We start from the raw sequence: 23,550 nt of genomic DNA, 5'->3' as shown, positions 1-23,550 counted from the left end.
TCGACAATATGAATTGTTCTAAATGGAACAAAATGAGAGTGTGTATAGTATACACGATTTACGGACATAGTAAATACTCTAGGAGCTCTAGGAAATACTTTTTCAAATAGCGAGAAAGTTAAGAAAATCATTAGGTCGCTACCTAAGGAATGGAGACAAAAAAGAACTGCCATTGAAGAAGCTAAAGATTTAAATGCATTACCTATTGATGATTTAATTGGTTATCTCATTTCATATGAAGAAGATTTAGCAGCAGAAAAAAGGCATGAAGAAAAGAATAAAAACATTTATCTCAAAGCCTCAAAACGTGAGAGTGATGAGGAAAGCGAGATGGATGATGAGGAGTTGGCTATGTTGGCTCTAAGATTAAGAAAATTTTACAAGAAGAATAACGAGTAGAGAAAGTTTAGAAGTCACAAAAACAAAAAGGAGAAGAAAGAGCCAATTACTTGCTATGAATGCAAGAAGCCCAAACACATACGACCAGAATGTCCTCTCCTCAACAAATTCAAGAAGAAAGCTATGATGGCCACGTGGGATGATAGTGATGAGAAAACAAGCGATGATGAAGAGCAACAAGTGATGACTAATTTAGCTCTCATGACCTTTGGGGAAGAATCATGTGATGAACTTGATAAAGTAAGTGTTCTCCCTATATATGATGAATTACATGATGCCTTTAAGGATTTGCATGATGAATTGATGAAGATTGGTAAAAAGAATATATGTCTTAAAAAGAAAATGATAGAGCTTAAAAATGAAAATGAATCATTTAGTGTAAAGATTACATGCCTAGAATTAGAGAATAAAACATTGCATGATAGAGTTGCATTACTTGAGAATTCTAGCACTTCACATGAGCACTTAGAGTCACACGTGAATGACTTGAAAAATGAAAATGAAATGCTTAGAAAGAAGAGCAATGAACTAAATGAGATTGTGCTAAAATTCACAAATGGGCAAAACATGTTGGATAACTTGTTAAACTCACAAAAATGTATATTTGACAAAGGAGGTATTGGTTATAAGCCAAATTTGAAACAAAAGTATTACAAGAGTTATTTTGTGAAGAATACATCTATAAACAATCAAATTGTATGTCATTATTGTAACCAAGATGGTCATATGAAAAATAGATGTCCAGTGAAGAGAAATGCATATTATGGTGTGAAATGTGTTTGGGTTTCAAAATGAACCATTGCTAACTCTTAATGACACAAAAAGGTTTGGGTACCTAAAACTTGAGATTTTCTCTGCAGGGCTTGAAGAAAAAGAAGAATAAGTCGTACTTAGACAGTAGTTGTTCAAGACACATGACAAGGAATTATTATTGGTTTTCAAGTTTTACCAAGATCGAAAATGGTGGAGATGTATCGTTTGGAGATAATTCAAAAGGAAAAATCATTGGCATTGGCAATGTCGGTAATGTATCCTCTACTCTCATTGAAAATGTGTGTTTAGTTGAAAACTTAAAACACAACTTGCTTAACATTAGTCAATTATGCGATAAAGGATATAGAGTTATCTTTGATGAATCAAAATGTGTTATTGAGAATGCATGTGATGGCAAGGTTTTGTTTGTAGGAAATAGATGTGTTAATGTCTGTACCATTAATATAGATTGTGCATCTACAAATGATAAATGTTTCTCCGCATTGCATGATGATGGTTGATTGTGGCATAGAAGATTAGGTTATGCAAGCATGGATTTGATTTAAAAAATCGTGAAAATGATTTGATTAAAGGTCTTCCAAAAATCAATTTTCAAAAAGATAAATTTTATGAAGCTTGCCAATTTGGAAAACAAATCAAAATTTTTTTCAAAAGTAAGAAAAATATTTCTACTTCAAAACCTCTTCAATTACTTCATATAGATTTGTTTGGACATTCTAGATATGCTAGTTTGAATGGTAAATATTATACTTTTGTAATTGTTGATGATTATTCTAGATACACATGGTTATTATTCTTAGCTAATAAGGATTATGCCTTTGATGCATTTAAAGTTTTCTGTAAAAAGGTTCAAAATGAAAAGGGATGTAGTATTTCTTGTATTAGAAGTGATCATGGTAGAGAATTTGAAACTTATGCATTTGAGAATTTTTGTAATGATTTTGACATTGAGCATCAATTTTTATCACCTAGGACTCCACAACAAAATGGAGTTGTTGAAAGAAAGAATAGATCTATTCAAGAAATGGCGAGTACCATGTTGAATGAAAATTCTTTGCCTAAGTATTTTTGGGCCGAAGCCGTCAACACTGCTTGTTATGTTTTGAATCGTGTGTTGATTAGACCTAATCTTAATAAACCTCCATATGAGCTTTGGAAAGGTAGAAAACCCAACATTGACTATTTTAAAGTCTTTTGATGTAAATGCTTTGTTTTGAACACAAAAGATAATCTTGGTAAATTTAATCCAAAATCTGATGTTGATATTTTTCTTGCTTATTCAAACTCAAGCAAAGATTATAGAGTTTATAATAAAAAAAACTTTGGTTGTGGAAGAATCTATGCATGTTACATTTGATGAGCCTAACCCCTCCTCTACGGAGAAAGTCGTTGTTGATGATAATGCAGAAGAAGAACAACAAGAAGAAGCATCAAATGACAACAAAAAAGATGCACCACATGAAATTCAAAAGGATCATCATGAAGAAACAAATGCAGGCAAAATGAAGGTACTTCTCAAACACTCCCCAAGGAGTGGAGGTATGTTTCTTCTCACCCTAAGGATGTAATTTTAGGAGATCCCTCACGAGGTGTTACAACTAGATTATCTCTTATGAACACATGTGAGCATGCTGCATTTATTTCTCAAATTGAACCAAAATCCTTTGCGGATGCGGAAAATGATGAATCTTGGATTATGGCAATGCAAGAGTAATTGAATCAATTTGAGAGAAATAATGTATGAGAATTAGTTCCTAATCTGGAACATCAATCCATCATAGGTACTAAATGGGTATTTAGAAATAAAATGGATGAATCCGGTGTGGTTGTAAGAAATAAAGCTAGACTAGTGGCTCAAGGTTACAATCAAGAAGAGGGAAATGATTTTGATGAAACATTTCCATCTGTAGCTAGACTAGAATCCATTAGAATGCTCGTAGCTTTTGCATGTCATAAAGATTTTATTTTATATCAAATGGATGTCAAGAGTGCTTTCTTAAACGGTTATATTATCGAGGAAGTTTATGTGAAACAACCTCCTGGTTTTGAAAATGAAAATTTCGAAATCATGTATATAAATTATCTAAGGCTTTGTATGGACTAAAACAAGCACCTAGAGTATGGTATGATAGGCTTAAAAACTTATTGTTAGATAACGATTTTTCGATGGAAAAAGCGGACACAACTTTATTTGTTAAGCATAAGAACCAAGATATACTTATTGTTCGAATTTATGTTGATGATATTATTTTTTGTTCTACTAATGAGTTATTGTGTAAAAAATTTTCATCTTGTATGAGTAAAGAATTAGAAATGAGTATGATGAGAGAGTTGAAGTACTTCCTTGGACTCCAAATCAAACAAAACGAGGAAGGAATTTTCATAAATCAAGCCAAGTACGTGAAAGATCTACTCAAAAGATTTGGCTATGATAATGGAACGGCAAAAAGCGCTCCAATGAGTACTACCATCAAGTTGGACAAAGATGAGAAAGGTAAGGAAGTTGATATCAAGACATATCAAGGTATGATCGGATCCTTACTCTATTTGACTACTAGTAGGCCTGATATTATGTTTAGTGTATACTTGTGTGCTAGATTTCAATCTTATCCTAAAGAGTCACACATGCTTGCTATCAAACGAATTTTTTGATATTTGATTGGCACCATTAATCTTGACCTTTGGTATCCTAGGGGAACTCATATTGACTTAACTTGCTATTCGGATGCCGATTTTGCCGGATATAAGGTTGATAGAAAAAGTACTAGTGGAACATGTCACTTCCTAGGCCATTCACTTGTCTCTTGGTTTAGTAAGAAATAAAACTCGATTGCGCTTTTAACCACCGAGGCAGAATATATTGCCGCACGTAGTTGTTGTGCGCAAATTCTTTAGATGAAACAAACCCTTAGAGACTATGGTATTAAACTCGATCAAATACCTATCTTGTGTGACAATACTAGTGCTATTAATCTATCCAAGAATCCCATTCAACATTCTAGGACTAAGCTTATAGAAATTAGGCACCACTTCCTTAGAGATCATGTTTAAAAAGGAGATGTTGTGATTAAATTTGTTTCAACTGAGAATCAGCTTGCAGATATCTTTACAAAGCCTCTTAGTGAAGAGCATTTTATAAAGATAAGACATGAGCTTGGAATGATGAATGATGCATCTTGAATTATGATTTGTTGATTAAGTTAATATGTTTGTTATTGTATGCATTTATGGTTCATGCATTGAATGGCTTATTGAAAAATTTTAAATCACAAAATGATTTAAAATTGATCAAATTTTAAGTTAAAAATAAATTGGTGTATAATACAAGTATAAGAGCTTGCCAAAATTCAATTAGAGGAAAAAAAAATTTCTAGTCTAAACCGGTATACCACTTCCTTTCCATCGGCCAACCGTTTTCTTATTGATTGCTCTCAGAACAAATTTTGGATAACCGGATTTAGCAAACCGATCAGTCGGATTAGCTTTGGTTGCTCTCGGGTCAACTTTTAGATAACCGAGTTTATCAAACCAGAAAGACAGATGTGTTCTGGAGCTCACTTGACGCAAACCGGACATCTGGTAAACCGGATTTATAAAGCCCACTCTCTGCCTCACAACCGAAAACCTTTTTTTTTTTAAACCGGTAAAGTCGAATGCATTTTGAAAATTCTGGGAAATATCCGACCCACCGAATAAGGAAACCGGTAAGCCGTTTTCGGCTTGCATCTCTCTAGACACTAATCGGCTAACCGGTTAGTGAAATCCGAAAAACCGGTTACGGTTTTCATGTTTCTGCCCAGATTCATGAAGCAACATTCTGCCTCACAACCGGCCAACCGGTTCTCCTAACCGGTAAGCCGAATTTGCGTGCTATATAAACTGTTCATCTTCTTATTCCTCTTTCGGCAATCCGGATCTCATTCTCTCTCTAAAATCGGTTCCTCTTTCTCTCGTTTTCACTTCAAAATCCACCATTTCTACTATTTTTTAATGCAAATAGAACCATAAAACTTGTTCCCCATCCGTTCTTGTGTCTAAAAACATCTTTCAAATCCATTTTCCGCACCAAATTCAATAGATCTAAACTTAAACTTAGTGTTTTAAACGATTTTTTCTCTCTCTAGATTTCTTCATCTTAAGCCGTTTTTGAACCAAATTGCTTATCAAAATCTCTTTCAATCCTCATCATCTCCCTTCTCATTACTTTATTCAACCTCAAATCATTCAAAATCACCATGTCAAGCGCACGACCAGTTCGAAGAAAAGGCAAAAAACCGGTTCAACAAACCAACCGGTCACGACAAGCAGGGGGCACATCCAATCAATCCAATTTTGAGTCCACACACTTTCAGAACAACAAACATTTAGCCAAACAGTTTCACCAAAGCTTCAGGACTCGTGAGGTACTCAATACGTTTTATGTTTTACCGAATTGGATTAATACTCTCAATATTAGCCATAGAAACTTATTTCAATTGTTGGGAGATGTTGGTTGGATTGATGCACTTATGATTGAGGAGAATATGTATCCCGACTTGGTGAAAGTGTTTTACTCGAATATAGACGTTTCCGAGAAGAACAAGACTCGAGTAATCACCAATGTCGGAGGAGTTTTGATTGATTTTGATGTTTCCCTGTTAAACTTTATCCTAGGATCATCCGATTTTGGTCTAGAAATTTTTGCGCTTAGGAAATCTCCCAAACTTGATAGCTATGTCTATGTTGAAGCTGTTCGAAATATTTGTCGGTGTAATGATCTTTCTGTTGAAGATTGCACAATTCATTTCCGTACTCAGTGTCTTTGTCTTCAAACTTGCTTTTTGCTTCGCTTTATTCAGCCCATTGTTCTTCCTAGATCAAGGCATTTGGATGAGGTTTCCCACACGGATGTTGCTTTGATTGATTGTATTCTTAGACGTCGTGTAGTTAACTTAGGATATACCATCATCTGAACCATGTTGACCATACCTGCCTTGATTACCCGCTCCCTTCCATATGGTCACTTCATTACCCGAATCCTTAAATATTTTGATGTACCGATTCAAGAACTGTCGTGTAGACCGTCTAAGGGTATCGGGGATGACGCTATGTTTGGCTTAGGTTTTGAGTGGAAAAATGGCACTTGGGTCAAACTCACTGAAAATAAGTTTACCTTTCTTGCTCTAAGTGATGATCGCCTACTTAATGTTGTAGTTCCAGCTGATCAGCTACCTGTTTTCTTACTCTCATTTCGGGGCCAGCGTAGACGTTGTGATCCTCCCGTGATTGCTTCAGCTCCTAGTGCCTCTGTATCTACTTCATCACCTCCACAACCTCCTACCTCTGAAGAGGTTACTCTTCAGCAGCTTGTGGATGAAGTGAGGACACTCTCTATGCGGCATATTGAGTTTCAGCAGCAGTAGCTGCAGCTCATTCATGGACCTCGCCTCCTCTTTGAGCACTTCGGCATTCCTTATCTGTATCCTCCTCCATCACCACCATCCTCACCACCTCAGTAGTCTCTTATACTTGTATTTAGACAACTTACATTTCATTTACTACTTTATGTATTTTTATTTCCGATTTTATGGATGATTGTTACGTTGTTGGATTATGTCTTTGTTTTGGATGATATGGATTTGTTTTGATTGTTTGTTATGTTATTTCTTTATGCTTTGGATATTTTTGAACTAATGTGCTATATTGAGATTTTGATGATTGAAAGGGGGAGCTTCTACTCTTTTTTATGATAAAGGGGGAGACATAATTTGTAAGGGGGAAGTATTAATTTGTTATGAAAAATATTCATATGCACTTATCCAGGGGAGCTTTTAAATCTTTTTGAAATCAGTCTTTAAACCTTGAATTGATTAAGGGAGAGTTTTTTCATAACTAAATTAAATTTTTATAATGGTGTTTTATCATCATCAAAAAGGGGGAGATTGTTAGCCTATATGGTTATAAATATTGATTTTGATGATAACAAACCACATATGTTTGTTAAATAAAGATTTTATGAATTGTGCTTTTATAATAAAAAAAATGATTTTATGGAATTAAAGTGTTTTGGACTAAAATCAAAGAATTTTATAATATTTGATATTTCAAATTTAGACCTATTTGAGAATAGTTAAATACTTTGGGCCATTCTTTAATTTTACATAGTTTAGGCGATATCATAATTTCATAAAGTTTTAGGACTGACAAAGTTAGAAATTCTGAAATTGGACCTATCTGAAAACTTTCATAACGTTTGGGTCATAATACAATTTTATAAGGGTAAAAGCTTGTTTAATCCCTATATTATGAGATTAGTGTTCATTTAGTCCCTGTATTTTTAAAAACACCTCAAAACGTCCCTGCTACTAAATATTGACATTTATGCCATTATTTTTTTATTATTTTTAACTTACTTTTACAATATTACATTTTTACAATAATATTTCTTTTTTGGATATTAATAAAAAATTAAATTATCAAATTAAACTCAAAAATAAAATAAAAATAAAAAAAGTATATATTAATTTTTGGAGAAGCTCACGTATGTCTAAAAAATTAATATCGTAAAAAATTACATTATCAATTTTTTTAGAAAAATTAATATTTTAACTCAAGAGTGTGTTCCACAAAAATTAATATATATATTTTTATTTTATTTTATTTTTTGGTGTTAAACTGGTAATTTATTTTTTTATTTTTAATAATGTCTAAAAAACTTATTATAATAGGGTTATTTTTTTCTTTTTAATAATGTCTAAAAAATTATTATAATAGGGTAATATTATAAAAATAAGTTAAAAGGAACAAAAGATAATGGCAAAAGTGTCAATAATTTAATGGTAGGGATGGTTTGAGGTATTTTTAAAAATATAGGGACTAAACGGACACTAACTTCAAAATATAAGGACTAAACGAGCTTTTACCCATTTTATAAAGGTTTAGGGTCAAAATGTAATTTAAAAAAATATTTCACTGTAGCAGTTACTGTAACAAGCGGCTAACCGGATATGACAAGTGACTATCCGAATATTGGGCAGTAAGCTTCTGGAGTATAAACGGCTATCCGGATATCGTAAGCGGCATGCCGGATGTTCTAAAATTCAAATTTTTGCCTTAACGGTAACATTCAAGCGGCTAACCATATTCCATAAGCGGTAAGCTAGTTATGACCAAAATGTGCATAACGGCTAGTTTTTTAGTTCAAACCATATAAACGCAAGTCAAATTCATTTTCAAGCTCTCTAGCAAGCAAAATAAAAACACACACAACATTTATTGAGCTCTCATTTTCAAAAATCATAAAACCTTGAATCATCTTTTGTTCTTCAATTTGTATATATACTCTTTAAGAGAGTTTTTATTGTAATCTTCAATTCCTGATTTAATTGTGAGTGTTTGAGTGTGTGAGACACTTGAGTGAAGAGATTGAGAGATAATCTCTTTGTTGTAAAGGTTCATTAACACCTTAAAGTCAATTGTAAATACTTGAAGCCTTGAAGGTTTGGACAGTGAAATCCTTAAGCTTGGATCGCTTGGAGGCGTGGACATCGGCGGGGATTGCCGAACCACGTAAAAATTCTTGTGTTTGTTTTTCTTCTCTCTTACTCATTTGCTATTGTGCTTTTATTGAACTTATTGCTTTCGAATTTATTAAGGCGTTAGATTTGATTGTTGTGTGGCTTTGTTAGAATAATTTTTAAAATACCAATTCACCCCCCTCTTGGGTTGCACACTTGTATTTCAAGTTGTATCATCATTTATGTGTTTACTTTGTCTTAGAATCAAAATCAAATAAGTTAAATTGTAACAAATTACTATAAAATCTTTAATTAATTTTATCATAATTATTATTTTGTATTTTAATTATTGTGATTATTATATTATTCAAAAATTAATTATTAATATTAATTACTGTTAATTATTGTTAATAGATTAATTAATTATAGTACTTTTTATTATTGTTATTAATAATTATTATAATAATCCTTTTAAAAATTATAATTATAATAAAATAATTATAATTTATTTAAATGGAGAGTATTTTTGGAATTTAAAAATTATAGGGGATGAATTTGATACCCTAAGGGTTTTTCAATAAAATAAAATAGAGTATAAGGGGCTCAACGAAAGTTTACAATGCAGAAAGTTTCATAATACTTATTAATAAATTGTAAATAATATAAAGAGCAAGGGGCTCAACAATATTTTACAACAACAATTCAGAAAAGAGAAAAGCACTATAAGTTACGTTAAATGTAACTTAGACGGATCCCATATTAGAGTTTTCATGATTCTTCAAGATCAAGATGGAGTTGATTTACCAAGATTATAAAATTACAATGAAGAGATAATATTTCCATATTATCATGAAGAGTTCCTTATATATATATATATATATATATATATGATAAAGATTTGATAAGATTGGGCTCTTTATTACAAGTGATCCACTTGACACTATATAAATGAGAATTATTCACATATTTTGTTAGAAGGCAGAACGCAAAAAAGAGTGCATTTGAATGCATCTTTGTTAACCATTCTAGGGTGATGCCTTGGCTTCTTGTCTTTTGTTTATGAGTCTATCGTCAACTTTAATACGAGAAGAGGCCATATTGTGTTTAGAATTTATGTTTCTTTGGTAGTTTTTATTATTTAATTGTTTGTTAATTCGCACTTAGTGGCAGTGCAGGTCATTAAAACAATAGAAGGATTCCACATTAGAGGCTATAACATTATGACCATTATTTGATTTGGAAGATACTATCTTTGGTCTTTTCGGGAGAAGAGATTGTGTTTTCACATTAAAGAGATTTTATAGGGATACAACATACTCTTTCCTTAGAAGTCTTGCTCGGGAAAGGAAGCAAAAAATATGTGGTACACACAAATTGTTCATTTGGTGAAGTTATAATAATGTGTGCCAATCACTAAAAGGGAATCTTATTTAGTGCAATGTTCTAATTGTTTGTAATCTCTTAAACTTCATTAATTGCTTGATATTTGTGGCTCTATGGACTTAGGGATTTAGACCCAAATCACATAAGAGTTTTTTTGTGTACTTTACTTGTAAGAACTTTATTTTTGTGCATTAATTTGTTTAATTAACTTTTAATTAAACTTACTAAGCCAATTAAAATTTGTTCTAGCAATTGGTATAAGAGCAGACTCATTATCGTGCTTGTAAGATTCTTAAGAGTTTTTAATCTTATTTTACTGACATGGATATGATTTTTGAAGGAGAATCTGTCAGAACCACCATAACTTGATCGAAGTAACGATTCTTATTGAAAGGCTAGAAGGAGAGCCTACGTTAAATCCATTAATGAGTTGGTTTGGTGTTCTATTTTGGCTGGCTGATATCTACCTACTAAGAGATAATTGCTGGTGGAATCAATGTGGTGAAATCCGAAGAAAATTCTTTATTTATTTGTTTGTTTATTTATTTTACTTTAATAAAAGATGAGAAGAAATAAAAGCTTTTAAATGTTTCACGTTTGAATGTATGTTTCAGCTGAGACACCATTGATTTGACGGGAACCTTTAAGTTATATTTAATGTAACTTACATCCCTTCACATGAACAATATCACTCACATGAACAATATGTGGTGACCCCCACTATAGTATTTGAATTTGCTCTTTAAAGTGCAAGACAAAAACACCTCCCAGGACCTTTGATAAAGAACTACCCAAGATACACAAATTGAAGGATGAATCCAGATAAAGAACCAATGTAACCCAAGAACTAGAAAAGCTGAAACAAGAAAAGACACAACCACAGACACCATAAGAATCAATTACGTGGTTTAGTTGCACCAAATGGCACAACCTACATCCACGGGAGAAGCTTTCTATAGAGCCCTTATTACTCAACAATGGAGGATCCCAATTACAGAGATTTGTTTACAAGATATCAGAGAACCCTTATCACACATCCCCTGATCTCTCTCTCTCTCTCAATATGGATACACAGGCTTAACCCATAACTGTTACACTAGTTTATTCTTAAAGTTAACAAAGCAACCACCCAGCCTTAACCCAGATCGAACAGTCTGCTTACACGTAGCATAACAAACTTAACGAACTGAGTAAAGTTGCTTCAGCCTATAGAGTGATTTCTTTAACAAGCAAACACAGTCCTTTCTCTTAGGGTCTTCATACCCCCTCTAGTTGACTCATGAATATCTCTTCTTGTAGCCTCCCATGCAGGAATGCAGTCTTGACATCGAGTTGATCAAGCGCCATGTCTTCAACTGCTGTTAAGGTCAAGGTCACCCTTATTGAAGCATGTCTGACCACTGGAGAGAATACCTCCTTAAAGTCAATCCCTTCCCTTTGAGTATATCCCTTTGCTACAAGTCTTGCTTTAAACCTCCTTGGTTCTGCCCGAGTTAAACCTTCCTTGACTTTGTAGATCCATTTGCATCCAACCACTCTTCTGTTCACTGGCTTCTTTACCAATTCCCAAGTTTTATTTTTGTACAAAAAAGCAATTTCATCATCCATTGCTGACAACCATTCTTTTTTATTTGAGCTCTGTAATGCCTCCTTAAAGGTCTTTGGTTCTTTATCAGCTATATCATGTGCTGCAGCTAGAGCAAAAGCAATTAGGTCTGCATAGCCAAACCTTTTTGTTGGTTTGATTTGCCTTTTCTTCCTATCTCTGGTAAGTTGATAGTCTGATTCCTGATGAGGTAAATCTATCTCCACTTGTTGCTGAGGTGCTTGTGCTTTTCCTGAGCCATCTTCAACATCTTCAAACCATGTTGCTTCTTCTGTGTTCTTCTGATTAGACTGCTCCACCTTAAATTCCAACATCTCAAGAGGCTTTGAGTTTAAGTTGGTAACTTCAGCTGGTTGAGTTTTTCTTACCAACTCATCTTCATTGAAGATTAAATCCCTGTTGATTATACACTTTGGGGGTTTTATGTCAGTGCACCAGATCTTGTAACCCTTCACCTCTTCTGGGTAACCCACAAAGACTCATTTCAATGCCCTTGGTGCAAGCTTTCCCTATTTTATATGAGCATAGGCTGAACAACCAAATGCTCTGAGGCCTTCATAGCTTGCTGGTTTACTATGCTATATTTCAAAAGGTGACTTAAAGTCCAATGCTGAGGAGGGACTGAGGTTCACCAAATAGTTGTCTGTCATCAGTACCTCTGCCCACAGGGACTTGGGAAGCCTGGATTGAATAAACATACATCTTACTTTCTCCATAAGTGTCTTATTCATCCTTTCAGCTAACCCATTTTGTTGAGGTGTAAACTTTACTGTCTTGTGCCTCATTATGCCCATATTTGCACAATAACTCCCAAATTGTTGATTGCAAAATTCTAACCTATTATATGTCCTCAGCTTCTTAACTTTCTTACCAAATTGATTCTCAACCAAGCTTTTCCATTCATTAAATTTTTCAAACACCTGATCCTTATGTTTTAAAGTATAAGTCCAGACCTTCATTGAAAAATCATCAATGAAAGATACAAAGTATCTATTCCCTCCCAGAGATAACTCCTGAGCTGGTCCCTAAAGGTCTGAGTGTATATAGTCTAGGACATTTTCTGACTTCTGGTTTGATCTCTTAAAGCTTGGTCTTGAAGATTTACCAAACACACAATCTTCACAAAAACCTAGACTTCCAATTTTATCTTTGCCTAATACACCTTGTTTCTCTAACTCCTTTAACACATTCTCACTGATATGACCCAATCGAAGGTGCCATAACATAGTGTTATCAATTTTGATACTTCCAGAGAAACTTGATTCACCAGCTATGATCTCTCCATCTAGGACATACACTCTATTCTTCCTAGTCCCTTTTAAGATAGTTTTAGAGCCATTAATTACCCTTAGATCACCAGATTCAAGCCTAATGTTGTACCCCATTTGATCAAACATTCCCAAGGAGATAAGGTTCCTTTTAAGGTCAGGCACATGTCTTACCTGTTTAATCATCAACAGAGTTTCATCCTTTAACCTAAGCTTAACAGTACCAATACCAATGACTCTACACATGGCATTATTCCCTATCATTACCCTACCCCCATCAAATTCATGGTATTCTGTAAAGTAATCCTTAAAAGGGGTCATATGAAAAGTGTATCCAGAGTCCAAGATCCATTTACGTTTTTAGCTGCAATCAGTTGCTACACACACACACCTACTGACTCATATCCTTCCTCTTCAACTATGGCTGCATCTCCACTATGATTCTTCGAGTCTTTTGGCTTAAACTTCCTTTCAGGGCAATCCTTTTTAAGATGCCCTTTTTTGTGACACTGAAAACCTTTCCGGCCCTTTTGTTTGTTTTTCTACTTCCCTTCTTTTCATCCTTTTTATCAAATTTGCCCGTTGCTGTTAAACCTTCACCATTACCATTCTCTACTGCATCTTGTTTTCCTTGTAACTCTCTAGTGTTAAAGGCAGCCTTAACTTCATCAAGAGTCAAAGTTTGCCTTCCATACATCACGGCATCCACAAAATGCTCATATGATTTCGGTAAGGAGCTTATTAAAAAAAGTGCTTTACCTTCATCAGACCCTCATCAATAGATTCTAAGGTATTACAAACCTTATTAAATTCATCTATATGATGATCCAGTGATGACCCTTCCACCATTTTCATAGTGAACATCCTTTTCTTAATGTAGAGACGATTTGCCAATGACTTGGTTATGTAGATACTTTCTAATTTAGCCCATAATCCAGCAACCGTCTTCTCTTTAGCCACCTCTCTGATAACAGCATCTCCAAGATTGAGGATAATAATACTCCTGGCCTTCTTATCTATTTTTGATGTTTCCTCTGGAGTCTTGGAAGATGAGACTTCTTTTCCCTCATTCTTGGAAATAAGTTCAATTGCATCTCCCAAACCTTGAGTGAAAAGCAAGGCTTCCATTTTGATTTTCCACATGTTAAAGTCATTCTTTCCATTGAACTTTTCTAGATCTATCTTCGGTGTGGCCATTCTTGGTCTTGATCAAAAGATACCAGGCTCTGATACCAATTGTAGTTTTTGAATTTGTTCTTTAAAGTGCAAGACAAAAACACCTCCCAGGACCTTTGATAAAGAACTACCCAAGATACACAAATTGAAGGATGAATCCAGATAAAGAACCAATGTAACCCAAGAACTAAAAGAGCTGAAACAAGAAAAGACACAACCATAGACACCACAAGAATCAATTACGTGGTTTAGTTGCACCAAATGACACAACCTATATCCACGGGAGAAGCTTTCTACAGAGCCCTTATTACTCAACAGAGATTTGTTTACAAGATATCAGAGAACCCTTATCACACATCCCCTTATCTCTCTCTCTCTCTCAATATGGATACACATGCTTAACCCACAATTATTACACTAGTTTGTTCTTAAAGCTAACAGAGCAACCACCCAGCCTAAACCCAGATCGAACAGTCTGCTTACACGTATCATAACAAACTTAACAAACTGAGTAAAGTTGCTTCACACGGCTGTCACGTGCATCACTTAAAAGCCTTCTCTAAACGACACAATTGAACTGCCATTTAAAGCTCTAAACATAAGTGACCACACACGTGCTTTTCCCGTGAGTTTTAAGTGCTCTTCTATTTGCCAAAACGCCACCGTTTAGAGCTGATGAGTGTAATTCACCAGCAAACCTCACATCCATCACATATTATTTATGTAAATGGGTGTGATTTATATTAAATGTAACTTAACATTTGTCTTAATTTGATTACTTTTTTATTTTTTCATTTGCGACGTGTCAATGTTCCTCATTCCTTATCAAATTGAACAATGCCATAGTTGACCAGTGCAGGCCCAGAAGAATAATAAAAAGTAAATAAATAAATAATAATTGACAAGGTAATTGATTCAAAGTATTTATTCCAGACAATTGATTCAGAGCATTTATTCCACGTGTTACATGCAACTAAGAATTTGGATACAGAAAAGCAACTTTTGGGAGAGATCAATAAAAGCCAACGGAAGGGAGCTTTTGATTTATTTTCACCGGTAGTAGAGTTCAGTATTTTGGTATTTGGTAATAATTAAATTAATCCCTAATTTCTATCAGCTTTCTTTGTGAAATCAGTGTCAATGGTTGCATTGCGAAATGCAATGGCAAAGCAACAATGAAGATAGGGAAAAGCAGATGCGCAACATGATCCAACGGCTTGAAAAGACAGGAGAGAAGGTTATTGCAAATGCTACCCAAAAGGGAAAGATTTGGAACCCTTTATTTACAAAGAAAGCTACACAAGCCCAAATTAGAGTCAGAGAGCTCCACCTAATACCTTATCTCATGACGAAGTGTCAAGTTATTTGACAACTTTCTATTTACTTGAAACGAATTTTATCATGTCTTATTTCAGCATATGAGTAAAATATCAGAAGAATTAAGGAAGGAACATTTGGAAGTCAAGGGTAAAATCAAATGTCTTAAGAAAAATAGAGAAATAGCACAAAAAGCTGTAATTAAATTTCTGAAGGAATTTGATGATGTAAAGCAGAGAGGGGATGAAATAAGCAGGAGAATTCTTAATCTGCGGAGACAATAGGATGAAGTGGTACATTTGTTTAAACATTACATTCTTTCTCTTATGATTCTAACAAATTTTATATCATCTCTAAGTCTTCTTTTTTGGTTCTTTATGAATTCAGAATGGCAGATACTGCAGATATGCTTCGATATTGAGCAATGCTAGAGAACTTGCTAGAAAGAAAAATGTAAAAGCTCTTCAGGAATTGTCCATAAGAGAGGTTTGTTGGTTGAGTCCTTTGAAATGTAGGCTGCCTGCTTATCCATTTTAGTTTCTTCTTATGAATTGGCATTTATTTACCTTTTAAAAAGAGGCTGATATATTCATGGCCCAGTGGAATACAAGTAAAGCTTTTAGATGTAATTATGAAAGAAGCATCCTGCAATCACTTGAAAGCTTCCAACCCAGTAGGGATGGACGGATGAGGACCCTCAACGAGCAACCACTTCTTTTTTAAAGGCTGCTGCACAAATCAAGCCAGCATTTTCAATCATGGTGCAGCACTGAGGGACAAACATAATACAAGAAGAGCCAAAATTAAATTTTCTTTCTGTAGATGTTATTGACATTTTATTTGTGATAATAAGTGTGAGCTCAGATTGTTCTGTTTAGTGAAGCAAATGAGAAGTTTTTGCGAATTACCTGGGTGGAGGGAATGTGGATAGCTTGTTCTGTGATGGGTATGGGCATCTTTAACAGGCGTTACATCCTCGATTATGCACCCAGATTTTTGTTGAATTTTAAATGAATATTGTAGTCCCAAGTTTTTCTAAAAAGAAATCTTTGTCCTTGATTTTGCTAGTGGAGATGCAACATTTTGAACTCGATAGTTGAATAGCATAAATTTTCGGCAAAATTGCTGCAGTTTTTGGTCTTTACTTTGATGCCTTTTTTTCCAGACCCGAAAGTTTATCTGACGTTTTCTTTCTGAAGGTCGCAGCAATAGCCTTGCTAAATGATTGCAGCAACAGGAAAAGAAAAGATTCTAGTTGTGTGAAGATGACAAGTCGTTACTACTTTACTAGCAATTGAAGTTTCTAACTTACACTAGTAACGTACGCAGAGGCGCGGACGACGAACACTAACTGGAAAGAAAATAGGCTGTCAAGTACAGCAAAATATAGAATTTCTTGTTTCATATTTGTAAATGATCAGAAGCAGAAGAAGTTTCCTGATGAGCAATCTCTTTGGCTGGATCTTCTGCAAGGTGTCGGAGAAACCGCTGGATTGGAGCTATACCGGCTTCTGAAACTCCCTCTAGAACTTTAACAACTTGCACCATCGTTGGCCAATCCTTCTTATTATCTTGAATTTGCGAGCTCTAATGAGCTCTTCTATCAAGGCATCTAACAGGGCAATAGCATTTTCTCCTTGGTAAACTGTATAGCGGCCTGAAGAGGAAAATAATCTTGAAAGCCTTCTTCTTCCTGATATTACTTCTAAAAGCAGCATTCCATAGCAGAGAACATCAGCTTTTGGAGTGACAGCTTCACCTGAGATCCGTTCTGGTGCTAGATAACCTCTGGTTCCTCTCATGGTCGTTAGAACCCGGCTAAAATCTCTGCCATTGAGCTTTGCAAGACTGAAATCAGCCACTTTTGGGTTGTATTCTGCATCCAGCTATATGTTCTTAGGTTTGATATGAGAATATATGATGCAGTCTCTGCACTCTTCATGGAGGTAAGCCAATCCTCTAGCAGTCCCAATTGCAATTTCATATCTACTTTGCCAGGCTAGAAATTTTTCACTCTTTCGAAATAAAACTGATTCTAGAGAACCATTAGGCATATTTTCATAGACTAGAAATCTTTTCGAAGCTTCTACACAAGTTCCCATTAGATGAACAAGATTAATAAGCAGGATCATTCCAATGGTCTTCACTTCTGTGTAGAATTGCTTCTCAGCTTGCTTCAGACTTTTGAGTTACTAATGGCAATGGCAGTTGAATTGGGAAATGTTCCTTTGAAAGCATAACCAAAAGCTCCGTCCGCTAGATTTTCTAAGAATTTTTCTGTTGCACTTCTTAACTTCTAGTACTTTAACGGCACCAAAGAATCTACCACAGTTTCAAACAGGCCAGCTGAGCGTCTCCTCCGCCGAATTACCAGGACAATGGCGAGAAGAGCAAAGAAGCGAGATATTACTGTGGCAACAATCAAAGTGGTCTTTCTTTTAGCCATAGCTCTAGTTCCATTCCAGTCAGATGTTGCAATTCAAAGACGGAAATCTCCCCCAGTCTCATCATTTGATTAAAGCTGTTGTAGGTAGGAAAGGTCTCCAGTCCAAATCAAGCACCTATTATCAAAAGCAGAAGCATTGCATGCACAGTTGCTCAAGCATGCTAATTCACACTCTTCATCGGTTGTAGCTGCTAAAGACTGTGAGTTCTTTGGAAAGCGCCTACTGGACATCACAAGAAACTTACCTTTCCTCCACCATCACATTGTAGAGACTCTCCTCACACACCCATCTCCAAGATCTCCCAATTCCCAATTCTTGGGAATTTTTGTTCGAATTTTTGTATGTAAGCACAAAAAGTTTCACTCTCCTGATTGCAGATACCAAATGGCCCACAGAAGGCATAATTCTCACGTTGTTGTGTTGGTCGCATCCAGGGTGGTTACCACTCCCTGAAATTTTTTCGAATTGTCCCGACTAATCAAGCACAAACCTAGTAAAAGCATTAGGGAGAGTTGAAGCATAAGTACAATTGCTCTCATTTTCATTGTAAACAAAGGTGATATTTTTGACATAACGATTCAACGGAATTTCAGGAACCGAGGTGAAAATCATTTTCATTGTAAACAAAGGCCCGTTCCACTGTGGTCTACTCCAAGGGAGAATAGGGAGGGTCATGGATTTTGAGGGCTGGTCCAGGAAACTAGGCTTTGCTTTTCGTTTCTAAGCTTATTTTATCCAATTTTGCTACATTACATTGGACAATTCCAGCGTATTTGTTACAACAAGGTATCCACAATCAAGAAGTTTGCCTGTAGCAGAATTCTGAACTTTCGATGTTGAATTCGTTGACCATGTTGCAGCCCCACTCTGATTGAGTAGCACAGCATCTTCTTCCAAGAGTTCGAATGCTGAATATGCAGAATTGAAGACGGGCTTTTCTCTGTTTGCCACCCAAATTACTGGTTTACCTGGCAACGATTTATATCATATGCCAATGTAGTATTTCTGAGAATTGCCTGGTGTGAATTATCCCAGTTAAAAATATAACCTTCAGATGTTGTTAATATTTGATTCCCTGGAAGAAATTGGGGAGAAGAGATATGAATCAGACCCTCTAGACAAATGGATTGAAAAAACAGAAACAAGGAAAGCAGAAAACACTTAGGAAACCATGATTTTTTGATTATGATAGCCATTTCTTCAAAAGGTGGCAACAAAATGATAGATGATGGATTGGCTGTTTTAGTATGACAAGAATGAAAGATTGAATGATATATATAAGCTGTATCATAAAAGCAGACTTTTGAGTGTCAGCAAAGGAATCTCACTAAGTCCTCAAGCAATTTACTTTGTTAAGTCTACTCTCAGACAAGATATGCAAGAATTTCGATGATTGAGTTATAATTGTCTCTGCATAAGCTGCAATAAGATGATCAACTTTGCCGCCCAGTTTCAACAACCACATTCTAACAATGCTAGACCAAGACAAAAACACCAGAAATGGAAAGACTCAATATACAAATTAAGAAGTCAGAAAAATGTGAAATAATCTCAATAGTGACTTGCATACAAATAAGTTTATCTTGGGCAAGTCATAGTTATAGGAGCTTAGATACTATTGTTAATGGAAGTTTGGTGTCACCTTGAGTACCGGTTCACAAAGTCATATAAAATTGCATGGTAAAAAAATGATAAATAGTATAAAATAATATGTAATCTTTTTTAATCAACCATTGGGTGATTCAAAACTTCTTTGTATCACGGTATATAGAGTAGTATGATGAGCTGACAAGTAAACACAAATACTCGTAAACTTTTTTTTTATTTCTACAATTTCTCACTAGCTCCCTTATTCTATTGTTGTAATGAGCAAGGATGGCTGCAAAAATCTGTTGTTCACATATTTTATTTATATCCACCAACTAGAAGATTGATAATGAATATCAATCATAATTTAATGGCAGCAAAGTATTTTTCTATTTTCGCAATGAAGTACTGCATAAAAGGCTTGCTCGCACATGATTGTGCTACATAATTCAGTAGTATTTCCACTTCAAAGTTTGAGGCTGTAAGATTTCAAAATTCTGCTATGCCTGTTGATTTTATTGATAATTCCAAAAGACTTCAAAAACCGGGGCAACTTGCAATTAGCGAGATGCACTAATAGTCAAAGTTCTTATGGTCAGGACCAAACCAATACACCTTTTTAGCATTTGCTCTAGTAGCGGTCTAAAACGGCTCATTATAACAATCCATTGGAAGCATTTTTTTTTTTAAATTAAAAAAGTAGACAATAATTGCTTTGATGACCATGTACATTAGATATGTCACATTTTAGCTTAGCGCGCTTAGCGATTGTAGCTTTGCATAGGGGAAATCTGTAGTAAAGTAAGCAAGGATACACTACCCTGCACGATGACAGATGCCTACTTGGCCAGTTGGACCACCACCCTCATCTCATTCTCCGAATAAGAAATAATCTAATGTCAACCAATACAAAAACAAAAATGACCAGAGAATTAATCAATAAAATTCATTAGCATCCTGTTTTAATGAGGAAAATTTGAGGTATTCAAGGATTCCCTAATCAGATTATCCAGAGTAGCAAATCACCAAAAAAAAAAAAAATTATCATAAAAAGTTAATGCATTACAAGTTGTGGGAATTAAATTAAGGATGGCTGCCATTCAAGAGTATTCCCTGCAAACATTGGGATGATATCTCCGAATGAGAAAGAGAAAGCCTCGGGTACCTTCCAAGGAATCTTGGTCAATTTAATCTTCGATGTGTTCCTAGGAAGCCCATAGAAGTCTGGTCCATTGAAGCTTGTAAATGCCTCTAGCTTGTCAAGCGCACCCATCTATAACAATCGAAAACTAGGGTAAATAATACAAAGAGAGCATATTTTGGCACAGTAATTATTGGCATGCATGTGAAAACAAAGTCCAATATTACAGTGTATACAAAAAAGGGACAAGCTTCATCCCTAGTATTTGATAAAATCTTATTCGATTCCATCACAAAACATGCCAATTGATAAATATTTAGACCAAAATATAAATTTTAGTTTTACAGCCTTAGTTTGGAAATGCATCAGTGCACCATCTGTGGAAATCTTGATAAGCATAACACTATGAAACCTACCTCTTCAAAGACCTTGGCATATAGTGACAGTGCAACAGGGGCATTGTAAATACCAGCACATCCACAAGCACATTCCTTTCTTCCTCTCTCATGAGGAGCACTATCAGTTCCAAGGAAAAATTTTCTACTTCCACTAGTCACAGCTGAAACAACAGCCTGCCCTATATAAGAAACAACAGGATGAGATCATGGAAAAAGAATCGAAAAGGAAACAAGATATTGACATATTCCAACACTAATGCACTTTTATAATTCATGTGCAAATGGAGCACAATCAACTACTATTCTCAAGGCCAATTTACTCCAGTGACCAAGATGGGAAATCCAAAATATTTAAATGTCTGCATGCCTGGGCATGGTTTACTGGAACATACTATGAATCTCTCTTTTGAGTACTGGGAGGCAGTAGTTATGTGGTCGCAATCCTCCTTGGAAGAGAGCATTTCGATTCAGAACAAGATGCTGTGGAGTAACAGTAGCTGCTACGAATCCTAAAAATATAACTGATGTAAGAAAAATGTCTAAAACTAAGAAGGCAAGAAAGGGAATTCAAACCCACCCCCCCGCCCCCAACAAAAAAAGAAGAAAGGAATGACAACTTCTAAATGAAACTGATTTTAGCTTACCTTCTTTGCAAGACTCAACAAACTTAACTGCATCCATAGTAGTTATGTGCTCCATCACAACCTTTAATTGTGGAAGCCTTTGGATTAAAGGCTGCAAAATGGTGTCAATGAAGACCTTCTCACGATCAAAAATGTCAACAATAGGATCTGTAACCTCCCCATGAACCTACAAAAATACCAAAATACACATGAAAGTTAATTTGTAGAACAACACTTCCAAGTTGGTAAACTTCAGTATTAAAAAGTAAAATACCACCAACCCACACTATGTTTGCATTAAGCAATCCACCTATATATGGACGCAAGTGCTTAATGCGGTTGTTAATAACTGGAACACAAGAGAAGACTCATCATCCACAACCCAACAGGTATAAACGAGAAGCCAAGTTAAACTTAGTCTGATATAGTAAAATTACCAGCAACGGCATATTCTGCTCGACCATCTCCTCAAGGACATGTACACATTTCCCAAAAAGATCTGTGACACCGTCTTGAGAATTTGTCGTGGCACCAGCAGGGTACAACTTCACAGCAAATACAACACCAGTTTTTCCTGTCATTAAAAAATTGTTTTAGTTTCAAAATTCCCTTGTAACCTTTGGCATTAGAAGCACATGGAAAATCCTATTAGCTAGTTTATGATTCACTTTTCCAGGCAACAAACATCAAAAGAGACTATATCAGTATGCAAATAGCCTTATACATATAATGGGCTCCATCAACAGCAGAATGTTGGTTGGACTTACTAGCAAGCTTGATCTCATCAGGACTTGTTTTATCTGTCAAATAAAGTGTCATAAGCGGAGTGAAATTGCTACTGGCAGGCAGTGCTTTCAAGATGGACTCGCGGTAGGCCACAGCAGCAGCTGTGGTGGTGATGGGAGGTTTTAAATTCGGCATCACAATTGCCCTCCCATAATGACTTACACTGCAAATGGGTAAAATAGTTATCCAAAACATTGAAAATACAATCAATGCACATTGCCATCAAGGTAAGAGAACCTGTGTGGAACAACAGCTTTAAGAAGGTCACCATCGCGAAGGTGAAGATGCCAATCATCAGGTTGAGTTAGAGTGAGCTCCATTATAATTCCTTTGCACTTCAATTGCTTAAACCCGAGAACTTTTGCACTGGGAATTTCAATATCTATAACAGACATAACATTAAAAGTAAAGCATAAGCAAGTTCTCAACTAAAGCTTTTGATTAGTCGTTTGCTCTAATAAAACTAGCTGGGCTATATCCTATAAGATTCATTCCCTTCTTCCCAAAGTCTTTATTGTTTTAAAAACTCTTTCAAGCTTGAAAATTTCCTCTGATCAAGGGAAAATAACACCATCATTGCAAAGAAAAAAAAAATGAGGAGCCCCTCTGTAAACTTGTTACTAATCCAGAACCAGAATTCCTTTTAGCTTCAAATTTCATTTATCAAACAAAATTAGACAAACCTCAGTAACAACAATATATCTAAGCCAATGCGTTCTGTTGTAGTATTTCCTTTTCGATTAGAAACCTAAAAATAATTATTGAAGGCTGCATCCAACATGCCCTAAGCAGCCGCCTAATCAGTGAAGTTGAGTTGAAGGATAGTTTCTTTCTTTCAGGCATTTATACAAACAAGTGGGAAGCAGCAAAATTAGCAAAAATGGACCGCACTGAATTTAAATCAAGACTTACTATGTGTGCAGTATGCTACCAGCTCTGAAGTCTCAACTTTGAAAGGGATAAAAGAAAACAAATCACTAAAAAGCTAAGAGAACCAAGAAGAGGATTATCGCGTTACTGAATAAACGGTGCCGTCTCGATGCAGAAAAATAGAAATTCATTATTGTACATTTGTACTGATACAAAATCAGCATTACTTATATTAAAATTTTGGATGACAGGTGCTTTAAGCATATTACTTATGTTAAA

The 23,550-nt window shown here is 35.2% G+C and overlaps 1 protein-coding gene and 1 long non-coding RNA gene across 5 annotated transcripts; one reads left to right on the top strand and one right to left on the bottom strand.

Moving 5' to 3' along the window:
* The first annotated feature begins 16,805 nt into the window (after window positions 1-16,805).
* On the top strand, window positions 16,806-18,276 carry LOC112101123. Its single transcript, XR_002907208.1, has 2 exons — window positions 16,806-17,365; window positions 17,720-18,276. It is a non-coding gene; the product is annotated as an uncharacterized LOC112101123 (long non-coding RNA).
* Window positions 18,277-20,389: 2,113 nt separating this feature from the next.
* Window positions 20,390-23,520, bottom strand: LOC18053483 (dihydroorotase, mitochondrial). Of its 4 annotated transcripts, none has more exons than XM_024192092.1 (8): window positions 23,085-23,519; window positions 22,639-22,783; window positions 22,383-22,564; window positions 22,053-22,189; window positions 21,637-21,802; window positions 21,385-21,501; window positions 21,011-21,171; window positions 20,390-20,726 (listed from the first exon to the last, which is right to left on the bottom strand). In XM_024192092.1, the coding sequence occupies exons 2-8, from the start codon at window positions 22,719-22,721 to the stop codon at window positions 20,532-20,534; spliced, it is 1,041 nt and encodes a 346-aa protein (XP_024047860.1). In that variant the 5' UTR covers window positions 22,722-22,783; window positions 23,085-23,519; the 3' UTR covers window positions 20,390-20,531. The 4 variants fall into 4 exon arrangements, with proteins under 4 accessions (XP_024047860.1, XP_006447288.1, XP_024047859.1 ...); XM_006447225.2 differs by having other exon boundaries at window positions 23,314-23,519; XM_024192091.1 differs by having other exon boundaries at window positions 22,639-23,520.
* Between the last annotated feature and the right edge of the window lie 30 nt (window positions 23,521-23,550).

This window comes from Citrus clementina, unplaced genomic scaffold (genome assembly GCF_000493195.1).
Source record: "Citrus clementina cultivar Clemenules unplaced genomic scaffold, Citrus_clementina_v1.0 scaffold_2, whole genome shotgun sequence".
In the NCBI taxonomy this organism is placed as follows: domain Eukaryota; kingdom Viridiplantae; phylum Streptophyta; class Magnoliopsida; order Sapindales; family Rutaceae; genus Citrus; species Citrus x clementina.
The sequence above is the reverse complement of the archived record's forward strand: the minus strand, read 5'-3'. Positions and strand labels throughout refer to the sequence as shown.